The following is a 16,131-nucleotide window of genomic DNA, read 5'->3' as shown; positions in this document are numbered from 1 at the left end:
GGTCCGATGTAAAACTTTAAATGAAGAAACGAGTGGTGCATCGTAACAGCATGGCAGCTATAGGGTTAGCGTGACATGCATTTCCTGAGTGATTTTGTCGTTCGTTTGACACCCTCAAATGTAACAGAAGTGATTAAATGGTGGCGGATTAAACAGAAGGCTATATAGCATTTCCCGTTTTGGGTTTTGGCATTTTGATGTGATCATCCACATTAATGATCAAACTTTTATTTTTATGTTTTTTAAATAGTCAACGTCATAAACGTAGTGGTGGAACCTTTATTTTGTAATGTTGGTGAGTTTCGGCACTTTTCAGTTAGAATTCGCCATGTTACAGAGCCAGACAAGACTTTGCGGACGGCCCGCACATTCTCACGTCAAGTAAATCTTTATACGTCACAAAGTGTGCGTGAAAACCAGCGTGCGTACGCAACGTGTATACATGAGGCCCCGGGTGTTGGACTCGGCACACGTCAGAATTGAGGTAGGCTAAGAAAACATTACAAAACTAAAGATATTTCTAAATGATAGGCCTACCGATCATCTTATTGTGACTAAAACAAAAACAATATTACACGAAGCAAAAAAAAAACAGTTTGCGCTCAAATGAATGCGAAAAAATTGTCGCATTAACAATTGATGTCGCTGCCAAAGCTGATATCAAATTTGCGTCCCTGAACTGTTGTATAGTGGATTAAGCAAGGTGAGCTTCTATAGCTGAGTAGTGCATTGTGCGCAGCACAATAGAAGAAAAAAAAAGGGATATGAATATGGGCCTGTTCCCCAGTACAGTTTTATGTCTAACAACGCCCGTGGTTATCGGGAAACGCAGCCCAGGGCATTTCTTTTGTGTCATTTAATTTCTGACGGTTCTTGACAAAGATGTTAATCAGAGAATGACAATGTCAAAAGGAGGCATACACACTCTTGAATATTTTGATGTGTTACCATGAGACATTACTGCGTATGTAAAGTGACTGTCTAAAATAAAGGGCCTCACCCCCCAGGTACTAAAATGTTTAACTATTCTTCCCTTTGAAGTTGTGAGGTAGGTATAGATTAATCAAACAATTTAAAATCAAAGCTATAAGGAAACAAATGGGCAAGAATTTGTAAAAGGAGGTTGTCCATGAAATAGTGCAAAATCATATTGCCTCTTTTTTTGTTTAGCTGAAAGATTCTCCAGTGTGTTACTAACGACAGATTTCATAAACATTTTGTGTGGTCACAAAGTATTTTTTCTTCACCACAGGTTGAATCACACCACACGTGGAAACAAAACTTCTCCTACAGAGCAAACATTTTATTCCAGATAGTTGTCTCAAACAAAATTCTTAGTTACATAAACCAACTTGTTTTGCCATGTGGAAGAGTTGGTCGAGCAGGATTACAAAAATGTAGAGATAGCAAGTTACAGAGAGCTGCAGTTCCAACCATGGGGGGGAGGGGGGGAACAGACGTTTATGATTCTGTTTTTAAGTAATGGACACTGCTGACACATTGTTATTGACATAGAAGTGAACAAAAGATTTGAGTGGATGTTCCACCCTAGATGTTTGTATTTGTGACCTGATAAGCACAACCACATTCACATCTTCAACTTTAATAGCAGTTCATAAAGGTCATTCTGGACCTGTCAGTCTGTTTGTCCATGCATCCGCAGTCAGTGCGTTGCTTTGTGCAGCACTCCATGGGAAGAGCCCACCCCAGAATACCCACTCCAGGAAAGGGTTCTGTCTGACGGGCATGTAGGTCCTTGTCAGCTGCTGGGAGTCTGGAGTGGTGGATGGGATTCGGCTAAAAGGGTGGTCATCTGAAACTTGGCTATTTTGGCTGTTGTTTGATCTCCCTGGTCCCTATCCTCCTCCTCTCCAGAGCTCTCCTCACTAGAGTGGTGTTCGCCATTTTCATTCCCATTCTCTGCCTTTCCTCTGTTTACAGAGGTCTTCTTGCAGATGCTGACTTCGTCATCATTATTGTCATTACCGTTTCTTATGACCTCCATATCTGCTGAGCAGTCTGGATCTTCCTCGTTAATGTCATCCTCCTCCTCCTCTACACCTTTTCCATGGTCCTTGTCCGTTATTAAAAGGAGTTGGGTCTCCTGAAGAGGAGCAGAGTCCATCTCCTCATCCTGGGAGTCCATACTGAAAAATGTCAAGATATAAAGTATTGTCAAGTTCCCAAGTCCTGTACACACACAGGTATGTCAGGAGGCTGACATACCTGATACATATGCTTTTATGAAGTATACTTGGCTTGTTTGAATGAAAAAGTAGCACAAGCTCCAGATATGTCTACCGACTGAGGTATATTGTTAGTTGACAGTTGTATTTGTGAAGTGAGTATTAATCATAGGTATCTGTCGTTTCTTCCAGACACTAGACAGAGAGCTGTGCTCATTGATACAATAGGTGTTGACAGCTCACAAGCACCATAGCATTGAGACTGGAAAATAGCCAACTGTTCCGTGTTAGTCAGACATGCTACAAAACTGGTTTGTCACTTCTGAGGTGGGTTTCAAGAAATGTCCAGCATCTCTTCCTGTATAAGGAGACACTACCTATTTTGATATATAAATACTAGTGCTGTCAAACGATACAAATATTTAATCAGAATCTTATTAGCATCCATTTCAGCGTCTTGGGCTTGCCATCCACTCAAAACGTAACGTTAGCCTACTACTCTTTAGCCGGCTCGCAAGCCCAAACAAGTGTGTGCGGCGTGCCTGTTGTTTTGTTTCCGGTCTAGCTAGATCCGGTGTGGTGTTGTCGTTTTTCTAACGTCAGTAGTTGTTGCAACAGCATGTTAATAAAGCAACAAAGTTTGCTAGGACAAAAATGTAAATCTTGCGATAATTTTTTTTGACGCAGTTAAAATGGGTTTGCGTTAACACCGTTAATAACGCGTTTAACTGACAGCACTAATAAATACCCTACAACTAGAGTTGGGAGATGTATTTCTGACTGTCGGTGTGCATTTCAGAATGTGTAGGCAAGTGTCTAAAGCCCCCTCGTCGTTCTGTCTCACCTGGCTGGAGCTCCGGTCACTCTCATCTTCTGCCACATGTAGTCCAGGAACATGGACGCCTGCAGCAGACGGCCGATTCTCTGCATGTGTCTCTCTACAGGGGAGGGAAGAGGTCATGGTGACACCAGGGCATGGAGAGGAAACTTCTAGAAACGTGTTTTCAGTGGAAGACTTGTGAACGCACAGACACACACCTGCAGTCACACACCCCCCTCGGCCTCACCTGTGTATGGTATAAGTCCCTCCAGGTGGGTGCGAGCCCCCTGGTACTGCAGAAGCTCTTCAGGGGGCAGGTGTGTGAGTAGCACCTGGATGACAGCCTGGGCATCCTGGCAGCTGCGGGCATTGGTGTTCCACACCACACAATAGCGCAGGATGGACTCTGGAGCAATGAGGGAGGGTGAGCAAGGAGGGAGGGTGAGTATAGTGAAGATATAGCAGAAGTGATGGGGTTGGGTATGTGTTATAATGAGGGGTTACATTTTGGTACACGTTTTCCATGGGAAATGTGAAAATATTTGGGGGTGGGGGTTCTACCATGTTCAGTTAGTAAAGATCTCATCTCCAGACATTTACTGACAAGGGAACTAAATATCCTCACAGATCTGGGATATCTATCACTGTGCTGTACAGTTCAGAACTGTAAAGGCATCTATCTTACCTTTCTGGTCTTGGCGTAGGTTCAAGACAGTCTTCTCCAGCTGGAGGTGGCCATCTTCCCCCTGTTGGATGGCTAGGAAAGTCGTAACAGAATATAGGTTATGGAACCCACATCAGGAGATGGGAAGAGAATTCTCTAAATCTACAGAATGGTTCAATGAGTTAAAAAAAAAACATTTTATCCCCTTAGTATTAGTTAGACTTGAACACTACTTATTTAAGATTATTTTATGTTTAATGTATTCACTTTCCTGCCACAGTACATTTGTCTGTGTGAACTTTCATGGCAAATAAAACCCATTCTGATTCAAGTGTGCGCCCACAACAACAAAATCTTGTACATAAGGCTGTTAAGTAATTTCTAAATATTCCATACGTGGGTGAGTACCATCCCACTATGACATAATACACTACAGTCCCTACCTTAAGTATTGTCGTGAGCACTGCATCATGAATTGAGTGATACTGACAATGATTAGCATGTACAGGCTTATTGCTGACATTGCACACACAAATCTGCTATATCGCGGTAAGGATCAACTGACTTGCAGCTTTGAATTTGGACCTTTTCTCCACAACAGTGAGTAATTACAATGGTATAATGTATCTGGAAAGGGGAGAGGTGTGCACTCATGTTGATAGCCCTCGAGAGAATTCATATTGTTCACAGCTTCAAGTGAGTCAAATGTTCTACATGGGAAAAGCGGAATGTCCAACCCATGTTTCATCTGTCTAGAAAACCCTTTTTGTCATTGTTCAGATAACACAAGAAGGCAGGGTGAAGACAAGCGTGAACTTGCTTTGAAAAACATGACCGTGACAGTGTGAAAGGGATGGACGACAATTTCAACTGTAGGACTGGATATAAGGAAGCACATCCTGTGCACACACCTTTAATGACTTTGAGCACTGTATGGGGCTGGTCCAGTGATATAGCCAATCCCAGGGCTTTGAGGTACTTCTTCTCATGGAGCAAGTTGGATAACTCCTGCTTCCTGTTAACACACACCACAATCCAGGCTACATCAAACTGCGTGAAATATACATACATATATTTACTCACTTTAGATACAGGTTTGATACTAATAACACTTTGAATCCACACTGACAGAGGCTGTGAAAACAGCCAGGAGGAGAGAGGTATTCATTAAGTGTGCAGAAACAAGGTGGGTGTGGGCTGCATGGTCTAAAACAGTAAGCGATACTCACTTTAGAATTTGATCTTCCTGTTTGGCCTGCTCCTCAGCTATCTCAATCTCTGTCACATCCTGGACAAAAAGAAAGAAGTATGACTACTTTGTGCCTACTGGAACAGCTGAGGGATTCAACTGTTTAGCAGTATACCTCTTAGACTTTATTTACAGCACTTAATCTCCCAACTCATAGTGTAGGGTATTGGTTTGTAAAGGTTAACCATGGGGTTAACCTGACAGCCTTATCCCCAACATTCTAAGCATCATTTGTCTCAAATTCCAAACTAAAAGAGAGGGTTATGAAAAGGTGAGTTTTTGCCTACTCACCGTCCAGATAGTTATGTTGGAGTCGGCCGAAGCGGTCACCATCTTGTCATCCTTGCGGCTTGCGTGGAGGCCCCACACCTTATCCTGGTGGGCGTCGAGGGTCTTCACACATTCGTTGGTCTTAATGGTCCACAGCTTGACCAGCCCATCTGAGCCACTGGAGAAAAGAGACCGTGTGTGAAGGTGTTGAATACACAAGCACGTAGAATTGACATAACTGATAAGGTGCAAAACTGAAGTGTGGTGCGTGCGTAAGCTCGTAGTTCAGAAGGGTACCTGGTGAGCAGCTGAGTCCCTCTGCACACAAAGATGATTTTCAGCACGGATGCATCGTGACCCTCGAATGTCTGTATGACAAAACATCATCCGAGTTAGGTGCCCATTCCCAGAAACATCTACATTACAAAAATACATCCTTTTCAATCATTGCCTTAAGTTTGTGTCAGTGACGTATAATTTGACATGACAAAACTCAAGCATGTTAAATTTCTGAGTATTCATTCCAAGGTGCTTGTTATCTATATTCACTGTGCTGCACTTATCCTAATGCATTCAACAATGATTTATACTTTGTATATTATGTACTGACCCTAAACTGACCTTTGTACATTAAATATTGAATTAAGTCTGCTTGAATCAGAGAGCGAGCAACTGGTTTAAAACCTACTTAATTACCAGGAAACAAAGTTTATCCTTACATCTTTCATGAGGCCTTTACTTTAAGCTTTAGGGCACCACACTTTAGGGGATGGCTGAGTGGTTAGGGAATCGGGCTAGTAATCCGAAGGTTGCCAGTTCGATTCCCGGTCATGCAAACTGACGATGTGTCCTTGGGCAAGGCACTTCACCCTACTTGCCTCGGGGGAATGTCCCTGTACTTACTGTAAGTCGCTCTGGATAAGAGCGTCTGCTAAATGACTAAATGTAAATGTGAGCGCGAAAAGATTGCTCAAAATGTTTTCAGCTTGTATAACTTCTCTGGACACGCTCTTTCATTGAGCGTGTACATGACTACACATATTTAGACAGCTGGATTGATGATCCTTATGTGTGAATGTTACGTATGAATGTGTTTTGTAATGATGATACACTTAAGCTAACATTTGCATTAGTTTAAACTACATAAGCTAACATTTGCAATAGCTTGAAAAATGTTGAGACACATTGTTGTCCAGGGCAGACCGAATCCGACACACTAAATACATGTGCACCCCTTTCCAGCCCTCCCTCTGACCTTGAGGCAACTGCAGTCCTGCAGACTCCAGAGTTTGACGGTGCCATCGGCAGACGCTGTGGCCAGCACCTGGTCCATGGGGGAGAAGACCACGGCCCAGATGCCTCGGCGGTGGCCTCTGAACACCCCCAGCAAGGACATGTCCGCCAGGGACCAGAGCTTGGCAGTGCGGTCCTGGGAGCCCGACGCCACCAGCTTGTCATTGGGTGACACGGCCACGCTGTTCACATCCTAAGGGGTCAGAGGACATGGACGGTGGGGGTCAAATATTTGCACTGATTTCTTTACTGAATTGTAGGGGTGGAACAATATATCGTGGAACAATATATCCCAATACAAAGATTGTACAATATGTATCGTAGAGTTATGGCAATATTTTTACAATATGACGTCCGTTTGATCCTATTGGTTGAGCTACCAACACGCGACCTACTCTGCACCTGCATCATGCGTGCATTCATTGCATTCACAGAAATCGCTTGAACTGAGTTAACTAAATTGTATGTACAACAAAGAAAGTTCCAAGCCTGTTTTGGAAATAAATCTGTTAATTGAATTTCAGTTGAATTTTAAACCGTGATACGTATTGTAACGTACACCCAGTATCGTGATACGTATTGTATTGTGAGCTGAGTGTATCGTTACACTCCTACTGAATTGCAAAAAAATATCCTGATCGTATTCACACAACGCGCCTACAGCAAACTACACTTTTTGACCTGTCGATCAGGTTTCGATTCCGACTGCTTTGAGCTGTCAGAATTGATGTATGACACATTTCTTGACAAAGACCAAGACGCAAGAATAGTTTGTGGGAAATTCCTACGATAAGACAGTGGCACAATGATAACAGCAGGTGAATGTCAAGTGGTTTATTTATCATGTGTGCAGAGTAACACAAGGCCATCCTTAACAACTAAATTATTACGATAAGGCAAAGAACAACTGTTCTTAAGTTCTCATTTTAAATGCAACTACTTGTTAATTTGTTCTCATGAAATGCAGGTTACGCAATAGGGGGGAGCACATGCAATCCGCTACATTATAACATGTTTCACTCTCTGATTGCCTGTGCTTCCCTATCAAACAATTGCCTACATTGCTCTACTTACAAAATGTAGGCTCTGTATATAATGTAGCGCATTGCTTGTGCTACTAAAAGCATTTTGTGTTTTTATATATATTTTCATCCTCTCACGACAATGTTCCAGGCCAGGCACGTAATAAAGACAAAGCGGTTCTGCCACATTTACTTTTATTTTTCCTCAGTTACATCCTTATGCGTCCAACCATGCGTGGCTGGATCATTCCAAATCAACCAGATTTGGAATGTAGAAAGTCACTTTAACATTCATTAACCTATATGTCTGTGTGTGTACAAATTAGAATGGGTTTAGTTTCCCACGATCATCTCAAGAACCAGGCACTCTGCAACGTTCATATTTTGCAGGTGTCCTTTTTATAATCCAACAGAGTGCAGTGCCACGATTTACGTTGTTTGGATAAGTATTTCAACATTTGCCAAAAATAATTTGCCACCAGTTTGGCTTACTCTCTTTGCTCTGGACTCAGCCATCTTGAGTTAACTTGGCCTGCATTAAGCTAGCTCTCGCGATCCGAAACTATATGAATATAGCGAGCCTGAAAACAGGCATAATTAAGACATGAACAATATTATTTGTGCAATACAGAAATTCCACGACTATTTTATTGATAAAATAACAACAAAAAAATAAGATTTAAAGTGGATGGTTTATTTCAGTAGGTGTAGCTGGAAGGAGCAGATGCCTGAGCGGTTAGGGAATCGGGCTACCAATTAGAAGGTTGCCAGTTCGATTCCTGGCCGTGCCAAATGACGTTGTGTCTCTGGGCAAGGCACTTCACCCTACTTGCCTCGGGGGAATGTCCCTGTATTTACTGTAAGTTACTCTGGATAATAGCGTCTGCTAAATGACTAAATGTAAATGTAAGGTTATTAGCTACAATTGTTGCTGTGTAGAGTAATGGCTCTGGACTACACAAAATCACGACAGTTAAGCCTAGAAAGACAACAGGGATTTGATTTCCATTCCTTTAGGCATCATCACTTGCTGGAAAACCTTTCAACTGGCAATTCTCAAATAAGTTTTTGGGTACCTTATAGCCTACTGTTATTTAAATGTGAATTCGCTTTTATAACCGATATGGCCTCGAAGTTTGTGGTGGCAAGAAAATTTAAAAGAACCATGGATCAACATACATAGCAATTGATAACGTAGGAACCAGCAAACGAATGAAGGCTACATTTTTAATTTGAATGAATGTACTTGAGCACTGACAAATTGCTTTAAAATAATGAGAAATTGTTTTTATGATGTGCATAAGTGACTAGAATAGAACAAATACTTCAGAGATATATTTCAATTGTGATCTGAGAAATATACCAAAGCCACTGAGAAGAACTGTCATCACAAGCTGCATCACGGGCACTGCACTATCTATTAATTCCAGAAATCTGTGTGTGTCCACAAAATCAATGCGGGCACTGTGCCCAATCTATAATTCAAGAAAAATGTGTGTGTGCCACCAATTTTATCTAAAGTTCAAGTAATCTGTATTTGGGTGTTTCACTGACATAACAGGCACTGTGCACTAGTTCCTGATAAATCTACATACCTGAGAATTTTACAAAGTTAATCATTGGATCAAACCAAACAGTCAAAACCCTACCTGATATAAACAAACGAAAGAGAAATAAGAACACACAAAGGCTCAGTGAGCACAAGGAAATAACAGCTAAGGAAACTTCCTTCTGCAAAATGACACCTACCTTACAGCAACTGGATGTCTTTTTGTGTGTGTGTGTGTATACACACTCACGAGTGAATGTGTGTGAGTATTAATGAGAACCTGAGGAATCCGGTAGTGATGGGTGTGGTTCTGAGGGCATGACAAAATGGGTTGCAGGGCAACATTTCTAGTACCTTATCATGTGCCTTCTCCGTGAGCCTGGCAGTCAGCTCATGCATGTCACTTCCACTGTCAACAATCCCCTCTGGAAGATCCCATACCTTGATTGTACAGTCCTGACTGCCAGACACCACAAATGTCTCTTTCATCCTGGAGACAGACACACACACAGAACATGGAAACAGTTAGGGCAGTATACAATTATCAATAGATCATTCTTGTCAATCTTGACAGATATTTCCTCCATTGAACTAAAGACCATTAACATGCTCTTAGGTTTCACACACCCATACAAGACAGTGCTGCACAGTGGGCTTCCGAGTTTAGAATTGAGAATCCCAGTCCAGTACCTGCTATGAACATTCTCTTACATTCTGGGTGACATGACCTCACAATTACTGTTGGTCAGGGAAGAATATCTGCCAAGAATAGCTGTGATGGGCAACTGGGGAGGCTGAGTCAACACTGTGTGTGTTTACCTAGAGCAGGTGACGGAGCCCACAGCATTGGCATGGCTGGAGCCCTGTGCCACACAGCAGACCTGGCCGCTGGCACTGTCCATTCTCCACACACGCACACTCTTGTCCTGGGGGGGGAGTCGGGGGTTGGGGGGTGATGGTGAGGAGGGGAATGGCATTAAAACTCTGGGAACAATGTCTGTTTGTTTGCAAATACATTGAGCAAGCATGAGAGCAAGAGTGCACTCTTCTGAACGAGTCCATTACACAGCTCACCTTGGCACAGCTGGCAAAAAGGAGGCCCTTTTTGAACACGTCTAGTGACAGAACTGTGTCTGTGAAGGGGGAAAAAGAGAGGGAAGATGGAAATGAGGGAAAGGACTTCAACATGAGGCAATGGGCTAACGCAACCTTCACAAAGAGTGAAATGTGACCAGATAAAGTTACCACAGAGAGGAACCGTTATCTGAATATTCCAACTGTTCCTGACAATTGCTTTCAAGTAGTCTGAAGAAATACAGTCTCCATTAAGTAGTAATGCTTCATAATGTACTTTGAACAGTGTTAACACTTATGGAAACTGTCTATATACAAGTACTGTTACTGATGTAAAAATCAATACATACACAAATACATACACAAAATGTAACAATAATTAACTTATAAATACAAAGTTTCTCCCTCGGTTTTGTCCTTGCTGCTCTGCAAACATGTATTTGCTTCTTACACTCCTATCCTCTCTACAGCCACCCATGCAGCACAGTGGTGAGGTACTGCCCTCTGCTGGCTCACCTGTGTGTCCATAGAGGATCTGACAGCTGCTAGTGGCCAGCTCAAACACCTTTATCTGAGAGCTGTTAGTGGCCACCACAATATGGCTGTCCCCTTTCCCCATAAACTTTACATCCAGGACCTCGTCATTGTAGCCCACAAACTGTGGGGGAAGAGAGAGGGACAAAAAGAGAATGCATGTGAGTGGGTGGTAATAGCATTATAATAAGACTACCCTCCATGGCCTTTGATTGAGATGTAATGCACTGCACTTTTAAGCAACTGGCAGCCTTTTACTGTTATTTTATCTTATTGTATTTTACAATACAACACTTATTTTGTTTTGCACATGTCTGAGTCTACGTTACTTTACTGTTCCTGTGGATTTGTCTCATTGCCTTAATAATTGCTATTCCCTTTCTCCCCATTGGCCCACCTGTTGCAGAGTGGTAAGAGTGGGAAGCTGGTACAGCAGGATGTTGTGCTCGGCGGTGACTGTGGCCAGGCTGGAGGAGTTGGGCAGGGGGAGGCAGTACGTGAGACTGCGTGGGTCCCCATCCTCCTCTTCCCCCCCCTCAGAATCAGCCACGGGGAGGGTCTGGGTGAACACACACCGAGCAGAGCTGGCCTCCCAAACTCTTAGCACCCCTGTAGAGGCAGGGATGAACAGAGAGTGAGAATGGGAGAGTGACGACTGACTGAGAGCACAAGAAACGTGGATTTAACTAAGGTTTCAACTATGTTCAATATCTTATGTTTGTTAAGTTTGGGCATAGGACTGACCTTTGCTCCCTGCTGTGATGAAGTGCAACTCTTTAGTCTTCACTCCAATATGAGAATAATCTTCGTTCTCAGAAAGCAACACAACACTCTCCACTGCCTGAAGTGAGACACACACAGAGGTGTCAACACGCTGAAAAGCAAAAAGAGATTTTGCATCCTAACCCAAGGTTTACCAGACACCTCACCTCATAGACAGGTACTGTTCTCTTGGCTGTCCTCGTTTTCAAGTCCCACACTGTACAGATCTTGTCCCTGCCAGAGCTGCAACCCCAAAAACACATCACATTAACATCCCAAAAGAGTGGAAGGTTGCATCATGAAACCACAAGGGCTTGTTGTCCTTCCCTAAAGGAGCTGCAGCTCTATCCTGGGTCCAGCATACCTGACCATGGTGTCTCCTTCTGGCGTGAAGGCCAGGGAGGTGACGGCACTGTAGTGGCTCTGCAGGATGCACACACACTGGCTGGAGCGCAGGTCCCACAAACGGATGCCGCAGTCCATGGAGGAGGAGAAGAGCTGCAGCAGGCTTATGTCTGGATGGAACTGGACCAGACTACCGGAGAACAGAACAATAGAAAAATAGATCTAGGCTAGTACATAACCTACATGTAAATCAGCAATCATTCAGATTGTGGTTGTGTGCTGCTGGGGTAGTTACCATGAGATTAGGGTTTATGAAAGTGGTGACTTACTGTACGACTCCAGCAGAGCCCTTCAGGTTGTGTGTACAGTACTGCTTCAAAACGTCCCATAGCTTGATAGTGCCATCACAGCCGCCTAGCAAGCAACAAAATATCACATAAATATGATTAGGGTTCACTTCAAGGTGCTACTGGTATTTATCTAAACCAGGGGTTCCCAAACTACAGCCCGCAGGCCGAAAACGGCCCACCCACGCATTTGGTCCAGCCCTCTGAACAATGCCAGAGACATTTTTTATTTTATCTATTTCTATACGTATATATGATTATTTTTTTATTCACACTGATTAATATGCATACGTAAGTAAATGTTTTGATTTCAATTGCAATGAATATGAAAAAAGGTAATTACGATAGTAACAATGCTCTTTTAATAGGCTATATACCCCTTGATATGGACGGATGTATGGTGCATAACAAAATAATAAACTATTCTAGCATAATAAATACATTTAAAATCATAATAAAATCTACACAATAATACTGGTAGTTACTCCGGCCGATGTAATTTTCTGTTACAGACCGATCCGGCCCCACATTAAAGAAAGGAAAATTATCTGGCCCTCGCAGAAAAAAGTTTGGCCACCCCTGATCTAAACTCTCTACAGCACACCACCCAAGCCCGGTGTGCATCAACATTAGAGCATGCAGATATTAATATAATGTCTGGAACTCATGACACTTTTGCAGTGTGTGTTGTCTGTTCACCTGTGGCCAAGAGGGTTGAGGTGGGGTCAAAGGTCATGCTAGCAATAGGCACATTGTGGATGGCCCTCCAAGAGCGGGTGCACTGTGCCTGTTGCCAATCCCATTGTTTCAGCAGCAGAGCCTTACTGGCAGTCACCAGGATCTAGGCAGAGAGGGATAGAGTATTATGAAAGTGAATCCTTTCTTCATGGTCCTTATACCTCCTTTTGGTTAGAAAAGTTTTTATTTACCTTATCATCATAACTGAGCGCAAATGATGTGATGTCCTCCTGGTCATCCTGTAGTTACAAAAGAGGAAGAATAGAAATAAGAAGTAAAAACCACTTGCGATTGTTGTCATGACTTCGTAACACGTGTACTTAAAAAAAAACTGTCTAACCTGTTCGATACTGTGGACAATTTTTCCTGTGACAATTTGCAGAACGTTGACGCGTGTGCCACAGGTACAAAATAAATATTTCTCATCTTTGCTGATCTGAAAGAACAAAGATGACATCAAATGGGTCAAGAGCTTCAACATCTCCAGTTAGCTAAAATGTGACAGTTTATCCCACACGTCAACTGAGGCTCGGCAACATCGACCGGATGAACAGTCGGTCAAAAACGTACTTGTACTTTTCCTCCTTTGTAAAATGGTTCGATCTTGCTGGAAACTGCATAGCTAGAAACAAACCATGTGCGTTAATAACTTCAGTAAACTTCTATTCCTGCTATCGAAGTGTGATGGGTTAGATGGCTACTTATCTAGCTAGCTAGCGAGGTCGGTTAATACACGTTTAGTGTATTCACTTACTTGGTCTTGAACTGGAGGTTGCTATTAGCCATTTTGTTTTGTGGACGTGCCTCAAATCACAATGTTTACGATTCCACTTGCAGTTGTATTGTTATATTAACTTATTTTTAAAATGCATTTGCTCATCAACACATTCCACATGTGTTGTAAAAAATGGTGTTCGTCGCACAGATTAGACGTCACGGGCAGTGAGTGCTGAAAAAGCGCACTGTGCTGTGGTTGGCTAGAAAGTTATCCCATGTGTTCACCATGATTCATATTTTTTTTTTTCTTGCAATCTAACGCTAACTCAATCACGAAAACGAAATGGCTTTCCTTTGATACAATTTACATGAATACGTTAACCCTGCTATAACTGCAGACTTAATTAAAACTGCTCAGGTAAACGGGAATTTTTTTTCTCACAATTATATTTCTCACAATTATATGTAGTATATATACTACTATTATGTTTACAACAGCCAATGGCAGTGCGATTGAAGATAAAAGACGATGCTAGAGACAACTATTCAACAGAACAAAAAGTTGTTCTTCACAGATGGGATCTAACGACTGATGCTAGAACAGAGAGGAAACGACATGGTGTGTTACAAATGCCATATGTTGAATGCTTTATATAATTTTGGGGTTTGTTCGTATGTCAGTGCGCATGGTCACTCCTTTATGTTAGTTAAGAATGTTCATGTGTGTGTTCCATTGATAGTAGAGGGTGTGTTATGTGGCGCTCGTGAGTATGTGCGATAGGGACAACGGGAATGTAAACAGGCTAAACAGACGAGATTATTATGGTGAGTAAGGAACATACTTTTGCTGAACATATATCAGAACTGATTATTGGCTTCCCACTTAATATGACTTTAGTGTATTTGTTTTGCTACTAACGTCGGACAAATTAATATATTGTTGGTAATAGACATCTTCCAATCTTTATGTCTAAAATGTGTTGTTTCATGTTTTGTTTTAATTACGCTATAACGTGTTGTCCTATTTGTCAGTCTTCTTTAGACTTTTACTACAGTGGAGTTTTTCTACGATATTCATTGTGTTAGTTTTTGTTTATTATATTTCAGCTCTTCTAGAAACAACATTATTTTAGCTAAACATTGTGAATTTTCTGGTCTTTTGGGTCATCGTCTATGTGGCTTGCTAAATGTAGAAGAGAATACTCAAGAGACCATTACAACTGCTTTATTTAGTCACATGGTCTGGATCATATGACGTTCCAGAACAAAACTATTGTTACTGACACAGGTGACTTGTTGACATTATCGTTGGTTGCTGTACACCTTGTTAACCAAATGGTGAAATAAAATGACATTGTTGTTAAAACAATGTAAAAACTGTAAACTGTAATGTGAATATATGAAGACAGTATTTAGACTGATGTGTGTATATTATTGTGTGTAGGCGGACCCAGATGCGTCTTGGCAAAGTGGGGGCTATGACGTGGAGCTGTTTGTGGAGACCCCTGACTATGACCTGATCTGCACCATATGCCAGGGGGTCCTCAGGTGCCCAGTAAGAGCTGCATGCCACCACATCTTCTGCAAGAAATGCATTTTACAATGGCTGAAGAGGTATTGGTTGTGCCTCACCACAAACAAACATGTTTTTCATAAAGTCCAGGGGATCAATTTAAAACAAACACGTGTCTTCACATGATAATCTGTATGGATTATGATAACCATGTGTTGTTCTTGCCCTCTTGTAGACAGGAGACTTGCCCCTGTTGCAGAAAGCCTGTTAATCAGAATTTAATATTTGTGATGTTCAAGCTGAGCAAATCAATTGGTCGCCTAAAGGTTAAGGTAAGCAGTTGTTCATGTATATAATTATAAAGCATTTATTACACCGTGTAATTTTCACTGTCTGTAAGTGAAAATAATACACTGTCTGTTGCTGTATGATAAACCTGTAATACAAATACGCAGTCAGGCTCACTCAATTACACAGACAGACAATTCAAGTCTACTTAATGTTTCATTTGACCCTGTCGAAAACAAACTTCCACTTTTCCCCTCTCAGTGTAAAAATGAGATCCGGGGTTGTCCGTCCACCTTCCCCCTCTCGGAGCAGTACTGCCACAGCATGGGCTGTCTGTTCGAGCTGGTCCCCTGCCCCTACCAGGGCTGCCGGGCACAGCTCCTCCGCAGGGACCTGGAGACCCACGCCCGGCACTGTGAGCACTGGCGCCAACCCTGCCACATGGGCTGTGGCACAGTGCTGTCACACCGCACCCAGGCCCAGCACAACTGCTACAAGGAGCTGAGGCATGAGTACGAGGCAAGGCAGAGGAACCACCGGGCCATCGCAACAGCCCTCCAGAGGAAGATGAGGAGGATGCAGAGCACCATGGCCCACATGAAGCGGCAGATTGGCCTCATCTGTGAGAGCCTTGAGGTCATGGATGACCTGGTGGAGGTGGAGGAGGAGGATGTGGGGGAAAGCAGTGGCAGCACAGGGACACTGAGTAGCAGCAACAGTAGCTCCTGAAAAGCAAGGGCTGCAGCTCTGGCTGCATGCC

At 42.6% G+C, this 16,131-nt stretch overlaps 2 protein-coding genes across 2 annotated transcripts; one reads left to right on the top strand and one right to left on the bottom strand.

Annotated features, from left to right (window-relative positions):
• Nucleotides 1-1,274: 1,274 nt before the first annotated feature.
• On the bottom strand, nt 1,275-13,746 carry tbl3 (transducin beta like 3). Its single transcript, XM_067233659.1, has 23 exons — nt 13,608-13,746; nt 13,424-13,475; nt 13,194-13,289; nt 13,045-13,092; nt 12,815-12,956; nt 12,098-12,182; nt 11,788-11,958; nt 11,591-11,666; nt 11,406-11,502; nt 11,059-11,270; nt 10,644-10,785; nt 10,128-10,186; nt 9,873-9,979; nt 9,408-9,543; nt 6,445-6,675; nt 5,487-5,557; nt 5,211-5,367; nt 4,900-4,958; nt 4,582-4,685; nt 3,692-3,763; nt 3,254-3,412; nt 3,031-3,124; nt 1,275-2,147 (listed from the first exon to the last, which is right to left on the bottom strand). The coding sequence occupies exons 1-23, from the start codon at nt 13,637-13,639 to the stop codon at nt 1,760-1,762; spliced, it is 2,790 nt and encodes a 929-aa protein (XP_067089760.1). The 5' UTR covers nt 13,640-13,746; the 3' UTR covers nt 1,275-1,759.
• A 428-nt stretch (nt 13,747-14,174) lies between these two features.
• Nucleotides 14,175-16,100, top strand: LOC136940924 (RING finger protein 151-like). The gene is made up of 4 exons (XM_067233269.1): nt 14,175-14,189; nt 15,015-15,184; nt 15,319-15,415; nt 15,633-16,100. Exons 1-4 carry the CDS (start codon nt 14,187-14,189, stop codon nt 16,098-16,100), a joined length of 738 nt encoding a protein of 245 aa, XP_067089370.1. The 5' UTR covers nt 14,175-14,186.
• The last annotated feature ends 31 nt before the right edge of the window (nt 16,101-16,131 follow it).

The sequence above is a fragment of the Osmerus mordax genome, chromosome 3 (assembly GCF_038355195.1).
Source record: "Osmerus mordax isolate fOsmMor3 chromosome 3, fOsmMor3.pri, whole genome shotgun sequence".
Lineage (NCBI taxonomy): Eukaryota > Metazoa > Chordata > Actinopteri > Osmeriformes > Osmeridae > Osmerus > Osmerus mordax.
Note: the sequence above shows the minus strand (reverse complement) of the source record. Positions and strands in the feature narration are given on the sequence as shown.

Excerpts from the sequence above, each read along its gene's own strand:
- tbl3 (XM_067233659.1), bottom strand. The coding sequence starts at position 13,639 with ATGGCTAATAGCAACCTCCAGTTCAAGACCAA. Across the intron at positions 5,368-5,486 it reads GGGACTCAGCTGCTCACCAG|TGGCTCAGATGGGCTGGTCA; the intron begins GTACCCTTCTGA and ends TCTTTTCTCCAG. Across the intron at positions 2,148-3,030 it reads GTGACCGGAGCTCCAGCCAG|TATGGACTCCCAGGATGAGG; the intron begins GTGAGACAGAAC and ends GACATTTTTCAG.
- LOC136940924 (XM_067233269.1), top strand. Across the intron at positions 15,185-15,318 it reads ATTTTACAATGGCTGAAGAG|ACAGGAGACTTGCCCCTGTT; the intron begins GTATTGGTTGTG and ends GCCCTCTTGTAG. Across the intron at positions 15,416-15,632 it reads TTGGTCGCCTAAAGGTTAAG|TGTAAAAATGAGATCCGGGG; the intron begins GTAAGCAGTTGT and ends TTCCCCTCTCAG.